The following is a 16856-nucleotide window of genomic DNA, read 5'->3' as shown; positions in this document are numbered from 1 at the left end:
AGTAACAAGAAAAATAAATTATTTGGTGTTATAATTTATTTTATGGTTTTAGTAACTAGAAAATTAATTTTGTTAATCAATCATGTAACTTTGTGTTTCGGTTACAATCTGTATATTTTGTACGTAACTTACAGTTTCGTTTGGAAGGTCACTTAAACCCTTTGTGAAAAGGTATTAGTACTTGGAAGTATTTGATTCTGGAGTTAAATATTAGTTTTACAAACTAATTTCATTTTTATTACAAAAAAAAAAAAAAAAACCTTTATGGCAAGGTTTTTCTTTGTTGGTTTACTGATTTATTCTTTAATTCTGCGAATAGTTTCTGCACTTGAGTCGAAAAATATATATATATATATATTCACAAGAACATTTAAATGTATATTTAATTAGTTTATTTAAGGACTAATCAAACTGATTAAATAAAGATATGTTTTAAAGTTTAAAATTTAAAACGCGTTGAATCTTATTTATGGGTTTTTTATCTCATGATGAAAAATTGGATCATGCATGATTAATTTATTTTGTTAATTCATTATTTTTAGTTGATGCGTTTGATATGCATGTATTGATATCAACTCAAGTCATTTCTTTAAAAAATAATGTCATGTGAGTTGGAATAATAAATTGATATGTTGACTTTGGATATAAGCAAATTAATTTGAATATTTCTCATCAATTTTGAACGGGTGTTTAAACACCAGAGAAATTTAAACATGAAGATGTATGTAGTTATATCGTTTCATTTAATTGGAAGTAAATTTAAGAAATTTTTTATTATTAGTTTGTTTTAAATTTGTTAATTATTATTTTACTTGCCTAGTAGAATTTTTTATATCATAAACCATCATATTAATATGGGAGTGTATCTCTTGCATTAGATGAGATAATGTAATTTTCTTTTGTCACAAATATTTGGTTGTATCTCTTATAATCAAATGGGGTTTTTGAATTATTTGATTCTTAGGCAAAATTTTTGTTAGGATATGATTTTGTCAAAACATTAATTCTGATTTGCGTAGTCATAATTATTTTGGTTTTTTCATTTGAGATTTATGAATCATGATTTGAAATTTATGAATGTAGCACATCATAGACAACAAGTGGTGGATGTTATATTTTGATTTATATTAGAAGTGATAGGAGTGGTGAATATGATGCACCATTAAATAAATTTTGTGCACAACATAGCATTATTCACCAATCTACAGCCCCTTATTCCCCATAGCAAAATGGAATTACAGAAAGGAAGAATAGAACCCTAAAAGAAATGATGAATGCCATGTTACTAAGTTCAGACTTACCACAGAAGTTGTGGGGGGAGCAATATTGTCTGCTAATTATGTTCTTAACAGAATATCTCATAAGAAAACCAACAGCACTCCTTTTGAATTGTGGAAAGGTCGACCGCCTTCCTACAAATACTTAAAAGTGTGGGGGTGTTTGGCAAAAGTTGAAGTTCCTGTTCCTAAAATGACTAAGATTGGACCAAAAACAGTAGATTGTGTGTTTATTGGTTATGCTCAGAATAGTAGTGCATATCGGTTTCTGACTTATAAATCAGAAATACCTGATATAAATGTGAACACTATTATAGAGTCAATGAATGCTATGTTTTTTGAACATGTCTTTCCTTACAAGAAAGGACAGGAATTAAGTTCACAGAAAAGAACTTATGATTGTACACAAAGTCAATAGACTAATGACAATCAAACACAAGAGACTAATAATGGTCTCGACCAACAGGATTTAACTGATGATGAACCAAGACAAAGTAAGAGAGCGAGAACTTCAAAATCCTTTGGTCCAGATTTTCTGACATACCTGTTAGAAAATGAACCTCTAAGCTTTAAGGCAGCAATGACAGGTCCTGAAGCACCTTTGTGGAAAGAGGCTGTTAATAATGAAATTGAATCCATTATGTAAAATCATACATGGGAATTGGTGGATCTTCCACCAGGTTCTAAACCTCTTGGATATAAATGGATATTCAAGAGAAAAATGAAAGCAGACGGTTTAATTGACAAGTATAAAGCAAGACTTGCAGTTAAAGGTTACAGACAAAAGGAATGTCTAGACTATTTTGACACATATTCCCCTATGACAAGAATAACTTCCATTCGCATACTTATTTCTATAGCAGCGTTGTTTAATTTAGAAATACATCAAATGGATGTTAAGACAGCTTTCTTAAACGGTGATCTAAATGAAGAGATCTATATGGAGCAACCTGAAGGGTTTGTAGTGTCGGGGCAAGAAAAGAAAGTTTGTCGGCTTGTAAAGTCTCTTTATGGATTAAAACAAGCACCTAAGCAATGGCATGAAAAATTTGATCATGCAATGCTTACTAATGGGTTTAAGATAAACGAATGTGACAAATACGTCTATGTTAAAAACACTGACCAAGGATATGTCATAGTTTGTTTTTATATGGATGACATGCTTATCATTGGAAGCAGTCAAAACATGATCAAATCAACTAAGCAGATACTTAACAAAAGATTTGATATGAAAGATATGGGGGTCGCAGATGTTATATTAGGAATGAAAATTACTAAAACATCTGACGGATATGCATTATCTCAATCACATTATATTGAGAAAATTCTTGATAAATTTATCAAGGATGATATGAATTTAGCTAGAACACCTGTAGATGTCAATCTTTGTTTATCGAAAAATAAAGGTGATGCAGTGTCTCAGTTAAAATACTCTCAAATCGTTGGAAGCCTAATGTACCTAATGAATTGTACTCATCCGGATATAGCTTATGCTATCAGTAAATTGAGTAGGTACACTAGTAACCCCGGAGAAGACCATTGGAAAGCAATCATTTGGGTTCTCAGATATCTAAGATACACCCGTGATCATGGTTTGAACTTTACTCGATATCCAGCAGTACTTGAAGGTTATTGTGATGCCAATTGGATATCGGATATTAAAGATTCAAAATCCACTAGTGGATATGTCTTTACTCTAGGAGGCGTTGCTGTTTCTTGGAAATCCACGAAACAAACTTGCATCGCACGATCCACAATGGAATCCGAGTTTATTGCTTTAGACAAAGCAGGAGAAGAAGCAGAATGGCTTCGTCACTTCTTAGACAACATTCCAATTTGGCCAAAACTTGTGCCAGCTATTTGCATTCATTGTGATAATCAACCTGCAATAGGCGGGCACTGAATCATATGTATAACGGTAAGTCACGACATATTCGTCGTCGACATAATACCGGAAGACAATTGTTGTCAAACGGAATAATCTCAATAGATTATATAAAATCTAAAGAGAATATTGCGGATCCGTTAACAAAAGGTTTGACAAAAGAGCTAGTATATAGTTCATCAAAGAGGATGGGATTAAAGCCTATTGCATAAGAGTCGTCATAATAGTAACCCTACTTATATAACTGGAGATCCCAAGAACTAAGTTCAAAGGGACAACTAAGTTATGTATGGCTCGTCAGAAATTACCAAAGGATTAAGTTCCTACCCATTCCTATGGTGAGAGTGATATCTGCAACATATGTTGTATGCAGAGGTATAAGGATAACCTTTGCTTTTAATGATTATTTATATCTTGATTGAGACATAAAATCAAGACGAGTATAAGGAGATACTCACAATAAGAATCACCTATATGAGTGTCGAACTGGGGCCGGTTCTATGAGAATAAATAGGCTAAATTCTCTAGAAACACTTATGAAAACCAGGAGCGTTCAAGGCCAAAATGAACACAACAGTGAGAACCACGATGTGTTAGAAGATATTTTGTGTGTAATCTATTGTCTTGGCTTACACAAACGGCTGAACAATTCAAGGCATCACGTCCATTGGTTAGCCAGTAAGTCCGATAGGTTATCACTAGGGAAGGTTCAAGGCCGAAAGCTACCTATCCTGATGCAAGATATATTCGACTTATACTCTTTCGATAAAGTCTGCATATTGTTGCATTTCTGTTGTCATCAAATTCCATTCATGTGGGGGATTGTTGGAAATAGTTATAAAATTCTGGGTAAAACCAGAATTTTTTCTTAAGTTTGGTCTATTTTTTAGGTGGGCCCCGTGCGTCGATTTTCACGGGTCAAAGTGGTAACGCGTTCTATGCCACGTTGTGATTCACGTGGTATATTTGGTTGCTCAAAACCATTACCGAGTGAATGGAAAATTGAAGCCAAAGTATGCTCCATGGAAATGGAGTTTTGGTGAAAAATCCTTAAAGGTATTGAATAAGGTTTGTCCCACATTGATTTGGTGGGAAGTTTTGAATGGGTTTATAAGGCATGGGTTTGGTACTTAGGGTGTGCCCCAAGGGGTACCCAAGTGTTTTAGAGGGAGAGGTTATGGGCAAAATGGGCTAGACCCATTGGACCCAAAAATCACCACACGCGCGCCGCCGCCGCCGCCGTCCGTCCGGTCGGTCGGGCAGGCTGGGCTTGGGCTTGGGCTTGGGCGCGAGTGTGTGGTTGGGTTGGGCTTGTTCGGCCCAATACTTATCTTTTTGGGCCAAAAACATTTGAATTTAATTTTATTTTTGGTAAAATAAAATCCAAAATTCAAATTAAACCGGAAATAAACTGGTCCGATTTTACTGTACATCGAAATAGGGCCCTTCCCATTTTTTATCTGTTTGAATTATAAACCCAACAAATTCAAATCTGTTTGAATTCAAAATCTGCTGCCACCATTACATCTATAAATAGGACAACCCTCATTCGATGTTTATAATTTCGAAAATTCATTATTTTCGTCCTTAAGAGCTCTGCAAATTCATTCTTCATTTTGTTGCATTATTTTCTTGTAAGAAAGAGTGTAAACACTTAGTGTGTTCGTAAAACAAACAATTTGTAGTGCTGCTATTATTTGTAGTAGATCATTTTATCCTGGGACATAGACGTCCAAATTCTGAAAGCACCGTGGAGAGGACGAATCTGTCTTAAAGACATAGTGTCAAACACTGGACTTGATCAGATATTTATTCAAAGAAATTAATCAAGTAAGTTGTTTAATTTATTATTCTGTTTTATTTATTTATTTAAATCAGATTTTAATTTTGTTTTTGTAACAAAATAAAATCTGTTTTTATTTATTTTTGTTTTATTTCTAGTTTGATTTTTGTAATCAAACAAATTCTCTCATTTCCTTTATTTCTTTATATTCTAGTTATTGTTTAGTACACAACAGAATTTAATCTACTTAAATACAGTGAAAATTGTCGAATAGTAATTAGTTGAAAAACCTCTCCGACCATGATTAAATTAGCTAACTTGGAGTAGAATAATAAATCTAAAAATGATATTAAAAAGATAGATTTTAGTATTTTGAATATTGCTTACCCTATCATATGTGCACTGACTTTTTATAGACGGTTTTCATAAATGAACCATTAGTACTGCTGGTTTCTATCAATTTCATAGAATTTTTTAACTATATAATATTAGATTGTGATTTTAACATATTTCATTAATTTACATAATTTATATGATTGAAAAAAATCTACACTACAGGAAAATATAGCAAAAACGACGGGTTTTTAGCGACGCCGCGCCCCCCGTCGCAAAAAACCGTTTTTTGCGACGGTAACTTCTACTGTCGCAAATAATAGCCTTTAGCGACGGTACTGACCCGTCGGTAATGAAACTAAGCGGAGGCGTCGGAAATGGGGAAGTATTAGCGACGGTAAATAAAACCGTCGCAAAAAACCTTTTTTTTGAGACGGCATATATCATTTGCGACGGCAAATTTCCGTCGCAAAAAAGGATTAATGCAAACGGCACCGTTTTTCGTTCTATTTGCGACGGTGTACATCATACCGTCGCAAAAAGTCCAAAAAAAAAACCCTCCCTTTTTCCTTCTGCCTCCCGCTCGATCCTCCTCACCAAATCCCTAACTTCACCCCCAAATTTCCCAAACGGCCCACGAGGAAGACAGCGGTGGTGCGGCGGCGACGGCTCCGGCGACAAGAGTGGTGCTCCGGCGACGACCCTCTCTCCCTCTGCGTATGCTCTCTCTCTCTCTCTCTCTCTCTCTCTCTCTCTCTCTCGGTCTGTGTATATATATATATGAATCTGTCTATATATATATATATATGCAATGTATATAAATCTATATAAATCTATATATATATATATCTGAAATGTATATAAATCTATATATATATATAAATCTGAAATGTATATAAATCTATATATATATATATATATATCTGAAATGTATATAAATCTATATATATATATATATATAAATCTGAAATGTATATAAATCTATATATATATATATATAAATCTGAAATCTGTCTATATATATATATATAAATCTGTTTATCTGAAATCTATATATATAAATCTGTTATATATATATATATATATAAATCTGTCTATATATATATATAAATCTGTTTTTTATTTTTATTTTTTTTCAAGTTTTTATATATATATATCTGTTATTTTTATATATATATAAATCTGTTATATATATATAAATCTGTTATAAATCTGTTATTTTTATATATATATAAATCTGTTATATATATATATATAAATCTGTCTATATATATATAAATCTGTCTATATATATATATATATATAAATCTGTCTAAATATATAAATCTGACAATCGTTCAAGTTTTTTATTTTTTTATTTTTTCCAAATCATATGCTCTAATTAGAAATAGTTTGTCAAAATCAGTAAAAATTATATGCATATATATATAGTTTGTCTAATTAGAAATAGTTTGTCAAAATCATATGCTCTAATTAGAAATAGTTTGTCAAAATCATATGCTCTAATCATATGCTCTAATCCTTTAAGTTTAAATTATCATTTTTTTTTTCTATTTCATCCATAAATTATCAATTTTACCATTCAATCCTTCAAGTTTTTTATTTTTTTATTTTTTCCAAATCATATGCTCTAATTAGAAATAGTTTGTCAAAATCAGTAAAAATTATATGCATATATATATAGTTTGTCTAATTAGAAATAGTTTGTCAAAATCATATGCTCTAATTAGAAATAGTTTGTCAAAATCATATGCTCTAATCATATGCTCTAATCCTTTAAGTTTAAATTATCATTTTTTTTTTCTATTTCATCCATAAATTATCAATTTTACCATTAAATCCTTCAAGTTTTTTATTTTTTTATTTTTTCCAAATCATATGCTCTAATTAGAAATAGTTTGTCAAAATCAGTAAAAATTATATGCATATATATATAGTTTGTCTAATTAGAAATAGTTTGTCAAAATCATATGCTCTAATTAGAAATAGTTTGTCAAAATCATATGCTCTAATCATATGCTCTAATCCTTTAAGTTTAAATTATCAATTTTTTTTTTCTATTTCATCCATAAATTATCAATTTTACCATTCAATCCTTCAAGTTTTTTATTTTTTTATTTTTTCCAAATCATATGCTCTTAAATAGGAATTTTAGACATTTTGTTAATTTGCCAAATAGGATGTCGAGTGAATATTTATGTGTAGGTATTATATTTAGAGTTACTTTGGTGAGATATTCTTGTGGATGTGTACAGATGATGGATAAGAGTTGGATTGATTTGCCAAATAGGATGTCGAGTGAATACATTAATGGGATTGATGAATTCCTTGTGTTTGCCTACACCAATAGGGTTGAAGGTTCGATGATCAGTTGTCCGTGTAGGAAGTGTGAGAATCGATACTATTTTGTACGAGATGGTGTACGGGAGCATCTGATTTTGAATGGTTTTTTTAAAAAATACAAACATTGGATTAATCATGGGGAATCTTACATATCTCTGCATAGTAATCGAGAGAATGAAACATTAGCTAATTTAGACATTGGAGATGATATGATTGGAATGATACAAGGGGCTATGGGAAATCCACATGTCGGTACAAGTGTTGAGGGTGATGAACCACAGGGGCCTGATCCCCGTGCATCTGAACCCCAGCTCGGTCCAAATGCAGAGACTGCAAAGTATTTCAAACTTCTTCAAGATGCACAAAGTGAATTGTATCCGGGTTGTCAGAAGTTCACATCTTTGTCATTCATTGTTCGACTTCTACATTTGAAGGTGCTTAATCAGTGGACGGACAAGTCTGTTGACATGTTGCTTGAGTTATTGAATGAGGCGTTTCCGTTGGGTGTGAAACTCCCGGACTCATATTATAAAGCTCAAAAGGTCACAACAGATTTGGGCTTCACGTATGAGACGTGGGATGCATGTCCCAACAGTTGCATGTTGTTTCGAAACGAGGACGCCAATCTTGATAAATGTGTCATATGCAACAGTTCTAGATGGAAATCAAATGGTGATGGTGGTTCAAATGGTCCTAACACAGGTGGCAAACAAGTAGCTGCAAAACAGATGAGGTATTTTCCTTTAAAGTCAAGGTTGCAGAGGTTGTTTATGTCATCCAAGAGGGCCAAGTTAATGAGATGGCATGCAGAGGAACGAACTGATGATGGTGTCTTCAGGCATCCTGCTGACTCCCTTGCATGGAAAGATTTTGACCGTCGGAATATTGACTTTAGTAATGATTGCCGAAGTGTAAGGCTTGGCTTAGCATCTGATGGTTTTAACCCATTCAGGACGATGAACATAGTTCATAGCACTTGGCCTGTTGTGCTCATTCCATACAACTTGCCGCCATGGATGTGCATGAAGCAACCATTTCTAATTTTATCTGTGCTTATTGACGGCCCGAAAGGACCTGGTGACAAGATTGATGTTTATATGCAACCGTTGATTGAGGAGTTGAAAGAACTATGGAATGAGGGTGTGTCAACATTTGATGCATCAACAAATCAAATGTTTCAAATGCATGCAGCTTTACTGTGGACAATTAGTGATTTTCCTGCATACGCAAACTTGTCAGGATGGAGCACTAAAGGAGAATATGCATGTCCTTGTTGCAATAAGGAAACTACATCGTGTTGGTTGAAGCATAGTAGGAAACAATCATACTTGGGTCATCGCAGATTTTTACCTACTGGCCATAAATTCCGGAAGGATAAAGTATCATTTGATGGTAGTCGGGAAGTCAGACTCAAACCAAAATTGTTGTCTGGAACTGAGATGTTGCTACAATTAGAATCTGAGGGTATTTTAACCCAATACAATAGGGATGACCTTAAGGAGAGGCATAGGAGACAGGTAGAGAAGGAGAAAGCTGGACATCGCACCCATAGTTGGAAGAAAAAGAGTATCTTTTATGAATTGCCATATTGGGAGCACAATCTAATAAGACACAACCTCGATGTGATGCATATAGAGAAGAATGTTTGTGACAATGTGTTGTGGACAATATTAGGGGTTGCAGGAAAATCGAAGGATGGTGTTAATGCTCGGCGTGATTTACAAGATATGAATATTAGAAAACCCCTACATTTGCAGTTAAGAGGGTCGAATAAAGCCTATTTACCACCAGCACAATTCACGATGACCAAGGATGAGAAAGATTTGTTCTTGAAAGTGTTGAAGGAAGTAAGAGTTCCCGACGGGTATTCATCCAATATATCACGTCGTGTGCGCTTACATGATAGAAGCATTGGGGGTCTTAAGAGCCACGATAGTCATATTCTGATGCAACAACTTATTCCATTGGCTATTCGCAGATCGTTACCGAAGAATGTAATTGAACCCTTGATTGAATTGAGCAATTTCTTTAGACAATTGTGTTCGAAAGTGAATCGTGCGACGGATTTGCAATACATTAAAGATCGTATCGCTGTAACACTTTGTCATCTAGAGAAAATATTTCCTCCGAGTTTTTTTGATATAATGGAGCACTTGCCTATACATCTAGCTGATGAAGCGTTATTGGGTGGAGCGATTCAGTTTCGATGGATGTATCCAATTGAGAGGTATCTTCTTACTTTGAAGCAATACGTGCGTAATAGAGCTCGTCCTGAAGGATCAATTGCTAAAGGATATCTTATGGAAGAATGCATGAATTTTTGTGCACAATATCTCAGTGATGTGGAAACCAAATCTAGTCGACCCGTGAGGAACTATAGTGGTGCTGATAATTTGGGTCATGCTACTGGTGAAAACACAAGCTTTTATCTTGATAATACTTCTTGGGTACAAGCTCATCGGTACATCTTATGCAATACAAGCGCGGTTCAACCATTCATAAAGTAGGTTAAGTCACTCACTCAATATTTTATTATGTTTATTGAATTTTCAACTAAAATTTTTGTATGGCTAAAATTTCAATCTACACAGCAAACACCTTGAAGTACTTAAGCTCAAAATGCCTCGTGTCGACGATCATCAACTTCGGCGTGAACATTTTGAAACTTTTCACATTTGGTTCAAGGAACATGTATGTATTTAACTCTATAGATTCTAGTTACTTAAGTCGATCTACATTTTAAATTTTACATTTCGTGTTAAATAGGTCCAAACTTTGCGAAGGACTACTGATGTCATACTTTCTGAAGAGCTTATTCTATTGGCAAATGGTCCTCATAACCTGGCAAGGAGGTTCAACGGGTATATACTGAATGGGTTTCGGTATCGAGTAAAGGCCATGGATGATCGTCGAGCCACACAAAATTGTGGTGTAGCTTTGAAGGCAGATACCATAAGTTATGCTAGTCGAAAAGACAAGAATCCTCGTCTGGGGTCTGTGTACTATTATGGACAATTGACAGATATTGTTGAGATTCGATATTCCAATGAGAAGAAACATGTGTTGTTTAAGTGTGATTGGATTGACAACATTCACGGAAAGAAAGAAGATGTCTTCAATTTCACGTTGGTGAACTTCAATCATTTGTTGTACCGAGATGATCGAATTACCAATGAACCTTTCATCTTGGCGTCCCAAGCAGAGCAAGTTTGGTATGTTGCAGACCCGTTACAACCAGACTGGCAAGTCGTGGTGAAGATGTCTCAAAGAGGTTTATTTGATATGAGTTCAACTGATCCACAAATCGAGCCATACATGAGCCAACAATTGGAAGAAAATATAATGCTTCGTGATGAAGAAGTTGGTTGGGTGAGGGAAGCCGCAGAAGGGGAAACAGTTGATGTTCAAATAGGCTGATATGTAATCAACATTAGTAATTCAATTAAGGCCAAGGTTGTAGTTAATCATCAATTTCTTAATTTACTTTGTCTTTGTAATTGTATTAGTTCAAATCATGTCATATTATAGTTGATGACAAACCATTGTCTATGTTTCTAATGTCAATTAATGTTATATTGCTTGAAGATTATTATGGGAAGGAAGAGGAAGCCTGATCATCCCCGGCGCATGATGTCTGATGTGCTACATAACAGGACATCAGTAGCACCACCATTAGAGGAGGCATCACATCGGCCAGCATCGGAGGGGCCATTAGTGCCACCAGCATCTGAGGGGCCATTACCACCGTATCGACCACCATCAGTGGCACCACAGCAGCTACCATGTACTCGGCCTCCACGCCTACCATCGGTGCGTCCACCATCAATGGCACCACAGCAGCTATCATCATCAGCTTATGAGCCATCCGCAGGTATTTAAATTTGCTTTGAGTTGCATGAAAATTATTTACACATACATTTATTTATGCTCATTATATATAACTTGTTTATTCTCATTGTATTTTGCAGACCCTTCGACTTCTTCACAGCCCACATCAGGTTTATTTGATATGATTTGTATTCACATTATTTAAATTTGCATTTGGTTGTTACCATTGCATATTGTTTATTATTATTGTATATCGCAGGTCATGTTAGTTCTTCATCGACCTCGACTAGGCGTGGTAGAGGATGTGCCAAGGGCATTAAAGAGTGGGGTACTGGTAAAAAGCTGCACATACAATTTGATGGAAATTACTGCCCAATAGGAGATAACGTGGCCAAGTTAACTACTCAACTTGGCATTATTGTTCGGAATGGTAACATTGTTCCTCTTACTTTTGTTGACTGGAACAGTGTGCCTGATGATATTGTTGATGCTATCTGGAAGGATGTGAAGGTAAAAGTATATTTTTGTCCACAAATTCGAATTCCAAATTTGTGTTATACTTAGCCTTAAACTTTGTGTTTTATAGGACAATTTGAATATATGTCCAGAGGAGTACAAGCCAATCTGCATGAAAAACTGCAACAGCATATGGAAGGATCACAAGAACAAGCTTAAGGCTAAGTATTTCAAGCCTAGAAGCTCTGATCCTAATCTGAAGGATGATGTTCCTATGAACGTTGTGCCAAGCCAGTGGGAACAACTTGTAGAGTATTGGCGTACTTCCGATGCTGAGGTATACAATTACGTTATATTTATGATATGTAAACATACAAATCATATTTACATACTTACATTTGTTGAACTTGTTATAGAAAATTGCAAGTAGGAACGCTAAAAATCGGCGAGCTCGCGGCATAGCTCATACCACAGGGCGTACTACTTTCTCTCAGATACGGCATGAGGTTTACATTTTATTGTTTTATTTTTCTATATAAATAAACATTGTATATTTGCAAATTATTTGGATTCTAATTTTCATATTTCTAAAAAAAAATTTAGATGACCAGTAAGGGGGAGTCTACTGATAAGATGAATGTTTGGCTTATGACACGTAGAGTAGATGACCCAGAGGTTATCCAGACCTTGGTAGTTTCCAAACACCTTTGATTGTATTTAAAGTTTATTTTTTGTGTGTCAACCATCTTAATTTCGCGTATACTTGTGTGTCTTATTCAATACAGGATGAGTTTAAGCGTCAACTCTCTATGCTACCTGAGGATGGTCGGACTTTGGAGGCTAGGAATGCCATTTTCCATGAGTTGATAGGTCATGACAGACATGGATATTGTCGCACATACGGGAGAATCGTGCCTCGCAGAGTGGTGTATAAGGATGGTGCTGGGCCATCACAGTCAACACCCCATCCATCGACTATTGATCAGATCACGCAGCAGGTTCGTGCTGAGCTAAGGGATGAGTTGAGGGAGGAGCTGCGAGCAGAGTTCTCTACACATTTGCAGCAGATGAGAGCTGAGATGATGGCCCTTGTGTCACAGGGGGCGAGTGTGGATCCCAACAGACAGGTTCCATATAAACATCACAATTGTTTGATAGTTCAATTTTCACTCAAGATTATGTATGAAATTCGAATATGATTAACACATTATGCACTGACTAACATAGGTTCCTGATGCATCGAGTGGCCACCGGGCATTTAGGGAATCTGCAGAAGACGAGAATCCATATACACCACCACCAGAAGATCAGGTATACAATTTATCTTTGCATTCTAAGCTAAAATACATCTTTGTGTTTCAGAAACTTGAATTCGAGGCGTTAACGCCCCAAAATCAGCAAACGGCGTCGGTTTAGCACAAAACTTGGCACACACGACCGCCTAGGCACGAGAGACTTGTGGGAGAAGACGGGGCTCGAATCGGGTTCCCGGTTTGGGAGTTAGAGCCGGATTTCACTTTAGGTAAACAACTTCCTTAAGAAACTTGAATTCGAGGCGTTAACGCCCCAAAATCACCAAACGGCGTCGGTTTAGCACGAAACTTGGCACACACGACCGCCTAGGCACGAGAGACTTGTGGGAGAAGACGGGGCTCGAATCGGGTTCCCGGCTTGGGAGTTAGAGCCGGATTTCACATTAGGCAAACAACTTCCTTAAGAAACTTGAATTCGAGGCGTTAACGCCCCAAAATCACCAAACGGCGTCGGTTTAGCACGAAACTTGGCACACACGACCGCCTAGGCACGAGAGACTTGTGGGAGAAGACGGGGCTCGAATCGGGTTCCCGGCTTGGGAGTTAGAGTCGGATTTCACTTTAGGCAAACAACTTCCTTAAGAAACTTGAATTCGAGGCGTTAACGCCCCAAAATCACCAAACGGCGTCGGTTTAGCACGAAACTTGGCACACACGACCGCCTAGGCACGAGAGACTTGTGGGAGAAGACGGGGCTCGAATCGGCTTCCCGGTTTGGGAGTTAGAGCCGGATTTCACTTTAGGTAAACAACTTCCTTAAGAAACTTGAATTCGAGGCGTTAACGCCCCAAAATCACCAAACGGCGTCGGTTTAGCACGAAACTTGGCACACACGACCGCCTAGGCACGAGAGACTTGTGGGAGAAGACGGGGCTCGAATCGGGTTCCCGGCTTGGGAGTTAGAGCCGGATTTCACTTTAGGCAAACAACTTCCTTAAGAAACTTGAATTCGAGGCGTTAACGCCCCAAAATCACCAAACGGCGTCGGTTTAGCACGAAACTTGGCACACACGACCGCCTAGGCACGAGAGACTTGTGGGAGAAGACGGGGCTCGAATCGGGTTCCCGGCTTGGGAGTTAGAGTCGGATTTCACTTTAGGCAAACAACTTCCTTAAGAAACTTGAATTCGAGGCGTTAACGCCCCAAAATCACCAAACGGCGTCGGTTTAGCACGAAACTTGGCACACACGACCGCCTAGGCACGAGAGACTTGTGGGAGAAGACGGGGCTCGAATCGGGTTCCCGGCTTGGGAGTTAGAGTCGGATTTCACTTTAGGCAAACAACTTCCTTAAGAAACTTGAATTCGAGGCGTTAACGCCCCAAAATCACCAAACGGCGTCGGTTTAGCACGAAACTTGGCACACACGACCGCCTAGGCACGAGAGACTTGTGGGAGAAGACGGGGCTCGAATCGGCTTCCCGGTTTGGGAGTTAGAGCCGGATTTCACTTTAGGTAAACAACTTCCTTAAGAAACTTGAATTCGAGGCGTTAACGCCCCAAAATCACCAAACGGCGTCGGTTTAGCACGAAACTTGGCACACACGACCGCCTAGGCACGAGAGACTTGTGGGAGAAGACGGGGCTCGAATCGGGTTCCCGGCTTGGGAGTTAGAGCCGGATTTCACTTTAGGCAAACAACTTCCTTAAGAAACTTGAATTCGAGGCGTTAACGCCCCAAAATCACCAAACGGCGTCGGTTTAGCACGAAACTTGGCACACACGACCGCCTAGGCACGAGAGACTTGTGGGAGAAGACGGGGCTCGAATCGGGTTCCCGGCTTGGGAGTTAGAGTCGGATTTCACTTTAGGCAAACAACTTCCTTAAGAAACTTGAATTCGAGGCGTTAACGCCCCAAAATCACCAAACGGCGTCGGTTTAGCACGAAACTTGGCACACACGACCGCCTAGGCACGAGAGACTTGTGGGAGAAGACGGGGCTCGAATCGGGTTCCCGGCTTGGGAGTTAGAGTCGGATTTCACTTTAGGCAAACAACTTCCTTAAGAAACTTGAATTCGAGGCGTTAACGCCCCAAAATCACCAAACGGCGTCGGTTTAGCACGAAACTTGGCACACACGACCGCCTAGGCACGAGAGACTTGTGGGAGAAGACGGGGCTCGAATCGGCTTCCCGGTTTGGGAGTTAGAGCCGGATTTCACTTTAGGTAAACAACTTCCTTAAGAAACTTGAATTCGAGGCGTTAACGCCCCAAAATCACCAAACGGCGTCGGTTTAGCACGAAACTTGGCACACACGACCGCCTAGGCACGAGAGACTTGTGGGAGAAGACGGGGCTCGAATCGGGTTCCCGGCTTGGGAGTTAGAGCCGGATTTCACTTTAGGCAAACAACTTCCTTAAGAAACTTGAATTCGAGGCGTTAACGCCCCAAAATCACCAAACGGCGTAGGTTTAGCACGAAACTTGGCACACACGACCGCCTAGGCACGAGAGACTTGTGGGAGAAGACGGGGCTCGAATCGGGTTCCCGGCTTGGGAGTTAGAGTCGGATTTCACTTTAGGCAAACAACTTCCTTAAGAAACTTGAATTCGAGGCGTTAACGCCCCAAAATCACCAAACGGCGTCGGTTTAGCACGAAACTTGGCACACACGACCGCCTAGGCACGAGAGACTTGTGGGAGAAGACGGGGCTCGAATCGGCTTCCCGGTTTGGGAGTTAGAGCCGGATTTCACTTTAGGTAAACAACTTCCTTAAGAAACTTGAATTCGAGGCGTTAACGCCCCAAAATCACCAAATGGCGTCGGTTTAGCACGAAACTTGGCACACACGACCGCCTAGGCACGAGAGACTTGTGGGAGAAGACGGGGCTCGAATCGGGTTCCCGGTTTGGGAGTTAGAGCCGGATTTCGGTTTGTCAAAATTATTTACTAAACTATCTTTCTAATTATATTGTAATCAATTTTTTTTTATATTTTTCTATAATTAAAATATTAACACATTATATGGTTTTTAATTATTTTTATCTTGTTTTTTTCAGATATTTCCTGAGTAGCAGTTGGCTTTTTTCTGGAATGCGGGCGTATCAAGATTATGACTAATTTTTGTTTTTGTAACCCACGAACGAATGAAGACGAAAACTTTTGATTTTGATTTTGATTTTGATTTATGTTATTTAAATTTGGGAGCAACATTATGTATGTATTATGCGACGTTATTGTTCTGAATTTTTATTTCTGTATTGCTATGAATTGAACAATATTATTAATTTTCATTATTTGTCAATTTTTGTTTATGTACGTATTTATATTATTCTGTAATTTTTCAATTTTTTATCTAATACAGGTTATTTTAATTTTTTTATTAATTTATCAACAGGGTTTTTTATTTTTTTTTTATTTTTTGAGACGGGAGAAGAACCCGTCGCAAAAACCAGTAATAGGCTTTTGCGACGGTACCAACACAGTCGCAAAAGCTGCCTTACTGAATGTACAGGACACCTTTAGCGACGGTAAACCATGCCGTCGCCAATACTTATATGATGCCAGAGCCTTTAACGACGGTAATTTTCCCGTCTCAAAAAATCACTTTTAGCGACGGTAATTACGTGCCGTCGCGAAAAGTGATTTTTCCACCATTATTTGCGACGGGACAAATGGCGTCGCAAAAAACTTGGC

The 16856-nt window shown here is 37.6% G+C and overlaps 2 protein-coding genes across 2 annotated transcripts; both read left to right on the top strand.

Moving 5' to 3' along the window:
- Window positions 1-5834: 5834 nt before the first annotated feature.
- On the top strand, window positions 5835-16464 carry LOC145795340 (uncharacterized). The gene is made up of 10 exons (XM_082879457.1): window positions 5835-5995; window positions 11207-11492; window positions 11590-11619; window positions 11709-11959; window positions 12036-12242; window positions 12322-12411; window positions 12509-12595; window positions 12691-13032; window positions 13133-13216; window positions 16220-16464. Exons 2-10 carry the CDS (start codon window positions 11213-11215, stop codon window positions 16232-16234), a joined length of 1386 nt encoding a protein of 461 aa, XP_082735583.1. The 5' UTR covers window positions 5835-5995; window positions 11207-11212; the 3' UTR covers window positions 16235-16464.
- Window positions 9349-10530, top strand: LOC145795341 (uncharacterized). Its single transcript, XM_082879458.1, has 2 exons — window positions 9349-10124; window positions 10213-10530. Exons 1-2 carry the CDS (start codon window positions 9349-9351, stop codon window positions 10322-10324), a joined length of 888 nt encoding a protein of 295 aa, XP_082735584.1. The 3' UTR covers window positions 10325-10530.
- Window positions 16465-16856: the final 392 nt, after the last annotated feature.

The sequence above is a fragment of the Camellia sinensis genome, chromosome 7 (assembly GCF_055761805.1).
Source record: "Camellia sinensis isolate YWXY chromosome 7, ASM5576180v1, whole genome shotgun sequence".
Lineage (NCBI taxonomy): Eukaryota > Viridiplantae > Streptophyta > Magnoliopsida > Ericales > Theaceae > Camellia > Camellia sinensis.
Note: the sequence above shows the minus strand (reverse complement) of the source record. Positions and strands in the feature narration are given on the sequence as shown.